Source organism: Marmota marmota, unplaced genomic scaffold (assembly GCF_001458135.2).
Source record: "Marmota marmota marmota unplaced genomic scaffold, marMar, whole genome shotgun sequence".
NCBI lineage: Eukaryota > Metazoa > Chordata > Mammalia > Rodentia > Sciuridae > Marmota > Marmota marmota.
Genome location: NW_025999999.1, coordinates 7,295,254 through 7,306,218, shown reverse-complemented (window position 1 = coordinate 7,306,218; position 10,965 = coordinate 7,295,254). Strand labels below are relative to the sequence as shown.

Sequence of the window (10,965 nt, the reverse complement as noted above, 5' to 3'; positions counted from 1 at the left end):
CTTCCCCCCCCCCCCCAATTCAAAGTCGATTCCTGTAAGAAACTGGAGGCTGGAATCTACGCAGTGCTCACTGTCTGGCCACCACTTTCTGAATTTTAGTTTTGGCACCAGAAATACCTGTTAGCTTTCCCTTGCCTTCCAGCCCATTGACTCATCAGCATAAAAGGCTTACAACCTTAGCTTTGCATTTTTAGTTTGGTTTAAACTGTCTTTAGGGTGTGCACAAAATAAACATTGACAGGTTTTCTGGAGCCCTTAAAGTGCCTACTTTGCTGGTTCCCTTTCCAGCAGTTTTCCCATCTTCTCAGCCACCCCCTCCCACTGGGGGCCTCTCCTGCCTCTGCTGAGCTCCCCTCCACATGTTCCACCCCCTCACCCTGCTGTTGTTTACATCCAGCCTGCTTAAGAATTTCCTCTGGGGAGGAATCTGTTCCTGCTATGGTCCGGTGCCCCTGAGAGGGAGAGAACCTGCTGGGAGCAGGGTGCCCTCCATCTGAAAAAGGCCAGGTGAGCATTATGTATAGGGCCTTCACCCTATCTACCCATATTCTGGGTGGGACCATGGGCAAATCTCCTGATCTTCGGGAAGTCAGTCTGTGGTTCCTCCTTTGTATAGCCTCCACAGGACCATTGTAGGTTTTTTTTTTTTAACTCCACAGCTACCTCCAAAATAGCTGCTGCTATAAGACTCTCCCTTTCTAAAGCCCTTAGGATGGCAAGGAGCAAGCAGGCACAGAAATAATTGGATAAAGTGCAGAAATCCAGCTGTGAGAACAGGTGTGAGACCTCCCTAGCTGTTATCCAGTTAGCCCTGTATCTCTTTGGTATACTTGCCCTCCCTGGGAACCAGAGTTGTGGCTCCAACTTTGAGCAGATAAGCATTAGTTTCAGAGAATCCACCAACAGACTCCCATGCCTAGATGTATGATCTGAAGAGATCATGGACTGGGTCTTCTTTGATCACTAATCACTGTATGGATAGCTCAGCCTGTGACATTAGTTTTTTCCAAGGTGATAAACCCCAGAACAGCTGGATCTGGAGCTGGTAGCAAATTGAAGTTATTAAAAATTGATCTGTGTGGGACAATCTTCTTAGTGTCCCCCACCCCCTTAATCTATGTGGCCCAGACTCAATTCTCAGAGACAGAGTTAAGGTAATCTCCCAGGTGTTGGTCCCATCTGGCTAGGAGACCCCTACCTGTCCTTAACTCTCCTCCTGAGTGTCATGGCATTAGTAGAGGACAGTTGAGCTCAGACACTTGTAGCCTCCCTTGCTTTCTGGATGGAAGAAGGCAGAATACAATTCCCTTATCTCCAAACTTTGTTGTGTTGATGTCAGCAAGTCCTTTGGGCTCCTTCTGGATTCCTGCCAGCATTTCGTATAAAGTGAAGAAAGGCAGGTCTAGGACATGGGTCACTAAGCAGAGGACTTCCTTGCCTTCCCTTGATACAGTCCATCTCTTGACCTTATTTCTTCACATACACCTATTCCAAGAACTCCAAACAGGAGTTCCCATTCTCTCCCAGAAATCAACCTCAAAAAGAGTTGCCCATGCCCAGCCTCTGTGCCAGGTATTTGGAGGCTTCTGCAGAGTCAGAGGAGAGCCAGAAGCAGGGTATTGCTCCCAAAAGACAATTCCTGCTGGGTTGATTGAAACAAGTGGTTGGAAATTAAATCCTGTTGAAGAGATTAAATGTGCTGGGGTCACTTTAGCTGAAGCTTTTGTTCTCAGCAAGCCACTTCTCAAGACCCACCAAACACCATCCACCCATTCTTATGGCAGGGTTTGGGGGCAGAGACTGTGTTCTTGGCTAGGAGCCCAGGAAGTATCCTGGGGGCAATTCAAACACATTGAGACTAAGGGAGCCCAGCTCTGTGCTGTCCCTGCTTTCAGAAAAAGAGCTAATCTTAAGTGGAGAGGGCTTCATAAAGGGGCATTACTTGTCCACTCTGTCCTCACCCAGATCCCCAAACCCTTCACTACCTCCCTAAATCTGCTGGAAAACAAGGAATCTAAGATAGGGTAGGTGACAAAAGAGAAGGGCAGAAAAGTTGAAAGGAAAAAGGAACAAAAGAGCAAGGAAGTCTTGAGAAACTGACCTGGTTCACTGTTTTTCTTATCTTCATGGATGGCCAAGAGGGTCATTGTTAGATCAGGGAAGAAGGCCCCCTGGGAATGGATGATATCCAGACAGGGGGCCCTAAGTGAGAGTGGCATCCTGCTGGAACTTGAGGCAACAAAAAATTGTCTACAGCGCCTGTATCCGAGAACGGGTGGACTTTTCTCTGCATACTCTTCCCACTTGAAGCTGAGAGAAGCAGGGTGGAGACGGGGGACTGGCTGGAACTGGCAGGAGGAACAAACAAAATAGGGGCTGACATGGAGAAACGAACAGGGAACCCAGAGGCATAACCCAGGCTCTGACTCCACCAGACAGTGCTGATGGTAGGGGAAGAGGGTGTCTGAAAATTGTGGGCGAGGTTTCCTCACAGTGGGGTCTCTGGCCCCGCTCTTTCTTGCACCCCAACATCGGTGGCTTGAGGTTTAGAGGTGGTGTTGCTGGGAGATGGTCTCCCTCCCAGCACTTTGCAGTTCACCCTTTCACCGGAGCCTCCCCCGAGCTGTAGAGGGTGGGGGGCGGAGGTAGGGGGAGCCAATCCCAGCAGCGCCAAAGAGGGGAGGCGGCAGTGACAGCCGCGGGGAGGGGGCGGGAGGAGAGAGGCGGATCGCTCCTGCTCAGAGCTCAGCTCCACTCTGCCTCTGGCTCTGCGCTCATTTGCCGCCCAAGCCTCCTGCTCCTGCCCCGGGACCCCCTAGGTTGGGCCTAGAACCCCTCTGGTCCCCAGACTAGCCCCCCAACCTTTGGCTCTCCCGGTCCCCAGCCCCAACGGTGCCCTAGGCCGCCAGGGGGCGCCGTGTGAGCGCCCTATCCCGGCCACCCGGCGCCCCCTCCCACAGCCCAGGCGGGAGTGGGGCGCCGGGGGCCATGCGGGGTCAGGGCCGCAAGGAGAGTTTGTCCGATTCCCGAGATCTGGACGGCTCTTACGACCAGCTCACGGGTGAGTCAGTGGCGCAGGGGTCACGGGAGGGAGGGTGGATTCCATCCCCCCAGACCCTTCCACCTCTCCTACCCTGACTTGCTCCATACCTGCTCTCTACCCCATTCCCAGGCACTCTCCCAGCTGGTCTAGGCAACTGGATACTGGGGTTTGAAGCCTTGAGTTCCATAGGGGTGGAGGGACAAGTGGGGCAGGTGTGGAGAGGCAGCAGGTGTGGGCGTGTGTGACACAGGGCTGGGAGTGTGTCTGGAGTGGGAGGTGTTACGTGAGTGAGCGCTTATCATTCCTATGTGTGTCTGCTTTATGTATGTGTGTGTACCTCCCACAGCTGGTTGCCATGTGCCTTGGGCTTGGTGACAACCAGTGTGAGTGCATGTGGCAGTGCAATTTATGATCTTGTCTGATGTTTGAATGAGGCTATGTAGGACGCTGGTTGTACTTAAGTTGTTTTGACCATGTGTCTTTGTTGTATGTGCAACTATAGGCTTTGAGTGTATGATTCTATGTGAGGTGACATGTGACAACGTATTAGGGCTTCATTTACGGTGGTATGTCTCTTTATAAGACTATGGACTGTGAACCTCCTGGAATGAACAGTTGTTAAAGTGGGTTGTTGTATATTTTGTGATTGTGAGATTATGTGGATTATTTTAACATTTGGTGCTGATTGTGTAGTTTCATGTGTGATGGCTGCTGTGGGGCTCTCTGAATGTCCATGCCGTTACTTATCCTGCTGCCTCTCTGGCTTCCTGTAGCAGAAGGGAGTCTTTAGTGCACCTCACTGCTTCCCCAAGTTTCCTGCAAATAGCCCAGGTGGACCCAAAGAGAGATTCTAGTGTGCAGCTGCCCACACTCACACCCAGGTGTACCCTATGTTTCTAGCACCTGGCATCCATAGGGAGGCTTTGGTTAGTGCTGGATCAGCCCCCTCCCGCCATTACTCAGATCACTCTTACAAATGAAAATCCTATAATCCCCAAAAGCCCTTTGAGAAATTCACCAGAACCCCAGAGAAAACACATCCTCTTGCCTCCTTCCAGAACCAGGGATAGAAACTCTAGGCCTGGGAAGTGCTACATGTCCCCTCTTACATCTGCCAAAACCATTCGGCTGCCCAGACTTCTTTCTCACTTTGGGGAGTTATGTGAGACCAGGACATCTGTGCTTGTATGCATTCCTGGGTTTGGTAGGTAGATCCATGTGCTTGTGTAGGTGACTGTGTCACCTTGTGTACATTTCCATATATGTGTGTTTCTCTCATTGTGCAGCCTGTTTAAGAACTCCAACTGAGAATGGGAGGAGGGAGGCTGTTCCTTCTGAGCAGGGAGTTAGCGGGAAGCCATGATCCTTGTCCTTCCTTATGAGCTCAGATTAAGACCTTTAAATAGGAGGGAGGGAACTAGGATGTAATACCTTAAGGATAAGTAACTCCTCCGCTCTTTGGCCCTGGGGAGGACCTAGTTGTAATATCAAAACATCAGAGAAGGGGCATCCTTCACTTAGGCCCCAGAGTCAGACAATGACACATGTGCCTCTCCCAGATGTGCTTCAGATTTGGATGGCTCTGAAAGTTCAGCTATCCAGTTCTATTATGAACTCAGTTTCCACTGCCAGTTCAGGATCTTTGAGAATTGTAATGGCTCAAGACCCTCATTAACACATTAGGGTTTGTTTCATGCCTTGATTTTCCACTTTGGGTGGAGGTGGGGTGGAGGTGGGGAAGCACTTGGATTTGAAGGTTCACTGCCTTAGTTAGGTCAGTGTTAGTCAGCTTTTGCATAGCTGTGACCAAAACACCTGACAAAAACAACTCAGGGAGGAAAAGTTTATTTAGGGCTCACAGTTTCAGAGGTCTCAGTCCATAAACAGCTGACTCCATTCCTCTGGGCTTAAGGTTAGCAGCACATCATGGAGGGAAGAGCCCAGCTGAGGAAAATAGATCAGTTTATGGGAGGATGAGGAAGCAGAGAGGGGGAAAGGGCTGCAGACAAGATGTGCCCTTTCAGGGGACACCCCCAGTCACTCATCTTCAGGCATGCCCCAGTAGTCAGTCCATTCAAAATACCATGGACTGAGTAGGTTACAGTCCTCATATAATTTAATAATGTCACCTCTGACTATTCCTGCATTAAGAGGAGTCTGGGGGGGATACCTCATATCCAAACCATAACAGTCTGTCAGGAATGGAAATGTACTATGTGACTTTCGCTCTCTGGCCCTCACTTTTCTCACCTGTACAGTAGGAATACTAGTTAGGCATGGTGGTTCATGCCTGTAATCCCAGCTGCTCAGGAGGTGAAGCAGGAGAATCACTGATTTGAGGCCAGTCTTGGCAACTCAGCAGGACCCTGTCTCAATAGTTAAAAGGCGGACAGGGCTGGGGACGTAGCTAGGTGGTAAAGTGCCCCCAGGTTTAAATCCCAGACTGCCAAAAAGGGGGTAGGACAACTTCCTGACTGCCTACTTGCCAGCCTCCCAAGAGAAATAAAAAAAAGATCAAATGCTGATGAGCCTCTAGAATCCTGTTAAGGTCATCAGCATCCTCATTGTAGAGCACTACACACATGACTTGAGAAGTAGAAATAGAACTACCAGGGGCCTTGCCTCTCAAAGGAGAGCTTATTATTTTTTGGTACCAGGAATTGAACCCGGGGAAGTTTAACCATTGAGCTACATCCCCAGCCCTTTTTATTTTGAGACCAGGTCTCAAGTTGCTGAGGCTGGCTTTGAACTTGTGATCCTCCTGCCTCAGCTTACCAAGTTTCTGGACTTGTGTGCACCACTGCACTTGGCTTGAAGGAGGATTTATAATGAGTGTCAAATGAGTCGGGGACACTAATGTTAACCTTGACTGGTGGCTCTGAGTATTCCCTGCAGCCTGAAAGGAGACCTTGTCCGGGTGCTGAAGGCTCCAGGCCTCCTCTTTCCCAAAGGGATTTCCAGTAGGTATTCTTGAGATCAGATGTGGGAGTAGTCTCCTGTCCCCCTCCACATTATCCTGGCTGATCAGACCGCCAGAAGCGGCCCTAAACTTGTGCTTCAAGGCGTCTTGGGTACCCCCAATTGCCATCTTTCCCCATTCCTTCCCAAGCTCAGAACTGGGAGAACCTTTTTAGGGGGAAGAAAATCCGAGTTCTACCCCATATACCACCTAATACTTCCGGTCTTCTGGGTCCAGAGGAACCGTTTGGCAATGACGCAGAGTGGAAAAGTCTGCGATCAGCACAGCCCAGTCAGTGCCGAAGCAGATGCAGGACAGCAGAAAATGAGGAAAGAGTTGGGACCTGACCAGCCAGGTCTAAGCTCCTGGGCCTCTAGCCCTGAGTATCGTTCCCGGGAGTAGGGCGCCCCCGTGTGTCTTAGAGGAACCATGCTTGTGGAGTGGGAACTATATCCTGAGTGAGCAAGGTCTGGACAGAATTCAGAAGTAATTCTCTCCTCTAAAATGTAGGGTTTTTGGCCAGGCATGGTGGCGTATGCCTGTAATCCCAGTGACTCCGGAGGCTGAGGCAGGACGATTGAAAGTTTAAGGCCAGCCTCAGCAACTTTGCAAGACTCTGTCTCAAAATTTAAAATTGAAAAAAGAGCTGGGGACATAGCTCAGTGGTAAAGGGCTCCCGGGCTCAATCCCCAGTACCAATAATTAATTAATTAATTAAGGGCTGGAGATGTAGCTCAGAGGTAAAGTGCCCTTTAGTTAATCCCCAATACCTAAAAATAATGATTTCAATCCCCCTAAAAATGTGATCCCAGTCAGAGCATTGGGACTATATCTCTTCTGTAGGTTTTCCTAGGAGTTTGAAAGTATTTTAGGATCCTGGAAGGATTGCAAATTCGAGGCCAGCTTAGGCAACTTAGAAAAATCCTGTCCCAAAAAAAAAATAAAATAAAAGGGGTGGAGCTAGGGACGTAGTTCAGTGGTAGAGCTCCCCTGGGTTCAATCCCTAGTACCACATAATTAAAAAAAAAATGTGAGTGAAGTCCTATTTGGATTTAGGTGCAAATACCAAGTTGATGCAAAGCCCTGCCACCTCCTCTTTACCTTCGGATAAACTCACCGGCCTCTCTCCTTCCTCCTGCTTTTTCTCCTGTTGGTTTAGGAAGTGTGGAAGTGTGGGGAGTTGCCATGACAACTCTGTTCTCTTACCCTTAGCAAAATGGGGGTTGGGGGGCGCAGGAGGAGGAGGAGCTGAAAAGAGGCAATGAAAGGTCTATTCCCTGACCAGATCATTTTCCAAACCCTTGCATACCCGGCTTTCTTGCCAGGATTCCACAAAATGTTTCAAAAGAAGGTTATGGGGAGTTTGTACTGCCCCTCTGCCCTTACCTGCTCTAGGAACTTTGGGGGTGGGTCCTTCAAATGATGAGGCCAGCATTCTTCCCTAGCCAGGGGAAGGTGGGAAGAGTCCTAGGGTCTGAGAACCTCTGCCAGTCCAGTCCTCCTGCTCCGCCCACACAGAACCCACTTGGGTGGTGGCTGAGACAGCCCAGACCGCCCCCGGGCTTTGAGGGCGGAGTTTGGCCACAAAGCTCTCCTGCAGAACCATGAACCGCTGCCCCCGCAGGTGCCGGAGCCCGTTGGGGCAAGCAGCAAGATCCCTCTACCAGCTGGTGACTGGGTCCCTGTCCCCAGGTATGGTGAAGGGAAGGGAGCAGGCAGGCCTTCTCAAAAAGTGAAGTGAGATGAGAGTCTTATAGAAGTGGGGAGGATAAAGAGCACTCACAGAAATGGAGGGAGCGGGACCCCTCAAAGAAAAGGGTTTAAGGAGCAAGATCCCTGACAGAAGTGGAGCAAGGGATAGGATTCCTTATGGAGCAGGAAGAAGAGATAGGGCTCTTCAAAGAAGAAAAGAGAAGGGGGCATCATGGTCCCTCATGGTGGTGGAGAGGACAGGGCTTCTTATTGAAGGTACTGGGGGAGGCTCAAGTAAGGGACAGGACACAGACATGCAAAAAGGAAGCTTGCAGCTGAGCTAGGGAAAAGTACATACAGCTCTTTATTGCATTGCTTAGGTTAAGGGAGCCTTAAGATGAAGGATCAATGAAAAAAAAAAAAAAAAGAAAGAAAAAAAGCCTGAGATAGGACTAGAATATGAACTCAGTGAGCTCATGTATGACAGGATGGATAGACTTGTATGGCATGAAGATTGTCTATCCATGTTTTATCCATCTCTGGCAATCTGTATTAATGGGACGGTGCATTACTAAATTGTACATTGTTAAGGCTATGTGTCCCTGTGATTGTGATCACTGGGGCTGTGCATCCTGAGGTTACATATCCCTCGGATCACCTAGAGTGTTATGCTGTAGGGTTTGGTTGGGGGTTCCTGAATCACTAGGTTACTTGTACAGCTTTTATGAGGTTGTACATTGGTGTGACATTTGTGGAGTTTATGATGTATGGATTGTATCATATAGTCCTGCTGAGATTCGTGCACACTTCCACCTGGAAGTGGTCCACAGACAAGGTGCGCAAGTCCTATGAACCCAGAATCCCTTCTCTATTAGGCCTCAAAGAGACTGAAACAACCTGGCCCCATAGCATTTTAGGATCTGTAGTTCTCTAGCTCTCTCTATGGTTACCTACTTGAACCCTTCGAGTACAGGCAGGGTATATAGCCACTTCTTGCCATGTGCGCCCTGAAAGGAGGGGAGTTGGGGCTGAGCCAGAGACATGCTTAGAAGTCTCTTGGGGAGCATGCATCCCCCAAACCTCCTCCTTGGTCTTGTCTCCAGTGACAGATGGCTCCAGAGCCAGGCAGGGCCAGCTCTCAATCATTGCAGGCATGACTTCCAGGACCCAAAATAGCCCCAACGTCTAGGAAGGTCATTAATCACCTGATGCAGATGGGGGCTGCAGTGTCTTTTTATTTAGCTGGGGTTGGAGTGGGTTTGGGGGACTGAGAGAAGGGCTTTGGGGTCTTCACTGACTGGATAACATGGTATAGGGCCTAAACCAATCAGGAGTCTGGTGGGAAGCTCTGTTAGAAGTGTAGTGGTGTATTCCTGTAATTCAGCTACTAGGGAAGCTGAGGCAGTAGAATTGCAAGTTAGAGGTCAGCCTGGGCAGGTTAATGAGACCTTGTCTCAAAAAAAAAAATTCTAAAAAATTTTTAAATAGGGTTGTATATAGAGTGGATTCCTCCACAAGGCAATATTATTCCAGGTTTGTACTGTGGGAGGTAAACATCTAAATAATAGCAGTATCTTTGTGGTGAGATTTAAGGGACATGGGAAGGGCCAAACTAATGCTCTAAGACAGTTCTGCCTTAAGTTCTCATTGAGGTGTTTCCATTAAGATTTCACTCCCTTGGGTGAAGAAGAGCTAATGTCAGTGGCACAGAGCCCTAAAGACTTGAGAAGGCTCTGAGGGGGAAGGGAGAGCCTGAGAAACAACTTATTCTTTCACTTTTTTGTTTTGTTTTGTTTTTAATTTTACAGTACTGGGCATTGAACCCAGTTGCACTCTACCATTGAACTACATCCACAACCCTTTTTTAAAAATTTTTTAGAATTTTTTTTTTTTTTTGAGACAAGTTCTCATTAACCTGCCCAGGCTGACCTCTAACTTGCAATTCTACTGCCTCAGCTTCCCTAGTAGCTGAATTACAGGAATACACCACTACACTTCTAACAGAGCTTCCCACCAGACCCCTGATTGGTTTAGGCCCTTGAATCCCTATGCAGCTGGGTCGAGGTCTTTGAGAATTGAAAGTGGGGGAGCAAAAGAGGAAAAGGAGGGTCCCAGCCAGCACAGTGGCATGCACTTATCATGTGCTTATAATAGTAGTTACTCAGGAGGATCCCAAATTTGAGGCTAGCCTCAGCAATTTGCAAGACCCTGACTCAAAATAAAAAGGGCTTGCTGGGCATGGTGGTGCTGTAATCCCAGGGACTTGGGAAGCTGAGACAGGAAGATCACAAGTTCGAGGCCAGCCTCAGCAATTTAGTGAGGCCCTGAGCAACTGAGCAAGACCTTGTCTCAAAATAAAAAGGACTGGGGATATAGCTCAGTGTTAAAGTGCCCTTGGGTTCAATCCTAATTATTAATCAATCAATAATAAATAAATAGAAATTTTTAAAAATTTAAAAAAACTACTCAAAAGGTACCTCTCCAAGTTTCTCTGGCCTCCCAGTTAGAAAGTTTTTTGGTTTTTTTTCTATAGCTCATTTCATACCTTGCCTAGGATAGTTTCTATCACAGAGTAGGCATAAAACAATTATTTTTAAATTAACAGATGCTTTATAGTTCTATTAAGGAGCAAGATCCCTGACAGAAGAGGAGCAAGGGATAGTAAGAGGTAGAACTGTTTGGTTCACCTTTGTTCCACACTTGGCATTCTATTTGTGTAAGTACAATTTTTTAACATCTTTACCCTCCAGGAGCTTGGGATTTAGTTAAGGAAACAGAACTGACCCAAAGAGATCTGGGTTCATATCTCTGCATTATTCCCTCTTATCTGGGTAATCTTTAGCAAGTTTTTCTTTTTCTGGCACTGGGAGTTGAACCCAGGGGCACTTTGCCACTGAGGTAAATCTTCAGCCTTTTCTATTTATTTATTTATTTTATTTTATTTGTGTGGTGCTAAGGATTAATTTATTTTTATGTGGTGCTGAGGATCAAACCCAGGGCCTCACACATGCTAGGCAAGCTCTCTACCACTAAACCATATCACCAATCCCCCCACTGTTTAATTTTTATTTTGAGACTGGATCTCTATGAGTTGCTGAGGCTGACCTTGAACTTGCAATTTTCCTGTTTCAGCCTCCTGAGTAGCTGGGATTACAAGTGTGGACCACTGCTCCAAGCTAAGTAAATGTCTTTATATCCCTGGGCCTCAGTTTACCTCATCAGTGAAATGGGCATAATACTATTCACTGCCTACCCATGTGGTAGTCATGAG

General features: G+C 48.1%; 1 protein-coding gene and 1 long non-coding RNA gene across 14 annotated transcripts in view; one reads left to right on the top strand and one right to left on the bottom strand.

Moving 5' to 3' along the window:
• Nucleotides 1-2,654, bottom strand: part of LOC125617977 — a 35,148-nt gene extending 32,494 nt beyond the window's left edge. For 3 of the 4 annotated variants that reach the window (XR_007349127.1, XR_007349130.1, XR_007349129.1), the window contains exon 1: nucleotides 2,102-2,654. This is a non-coding gene — a long non-coding RNA (uncharacterized LOC125617977). The remainder of the gene's footprint in view (nucleotides 1-2,101) is intronic. The other variant, XR_007349128.1, reaches the window with a different exon arrangement.
• A 48-nt stretch (nucleotides 2,655-2,702) lies between these two features.
• The window catches only part of Oga (O-GlcNAcase), a 54,495-nt gene continuing 46,232 nt past the window's right edge, over nucleotides 2,703-10,965 (top strand). For 2 of the 10 annotated variants that reach the window (XR_007349124.1, XM_048807211.1), the window contains exon 1: nucleotides 2,714-3,061. Coding sequence is in view for 8 of the 10 variants with exons in the window: in XM_048807211.1 (XP_048663168.1) it covers nucleotides 2,989-3,061 (73 nt within the window). In the remaining 2 variants the exon portion in view is untranslated. Of the gene's footprint in view, nucleotides 3,062-6,745; nucleotides 7,695-10,965 lie in introns of those variants that run through there. The other 8 variants (XM_048807209.1, XM_048807210.1, XM_048807213.1 and 5 more) reach the window with 7 other exon arrangements.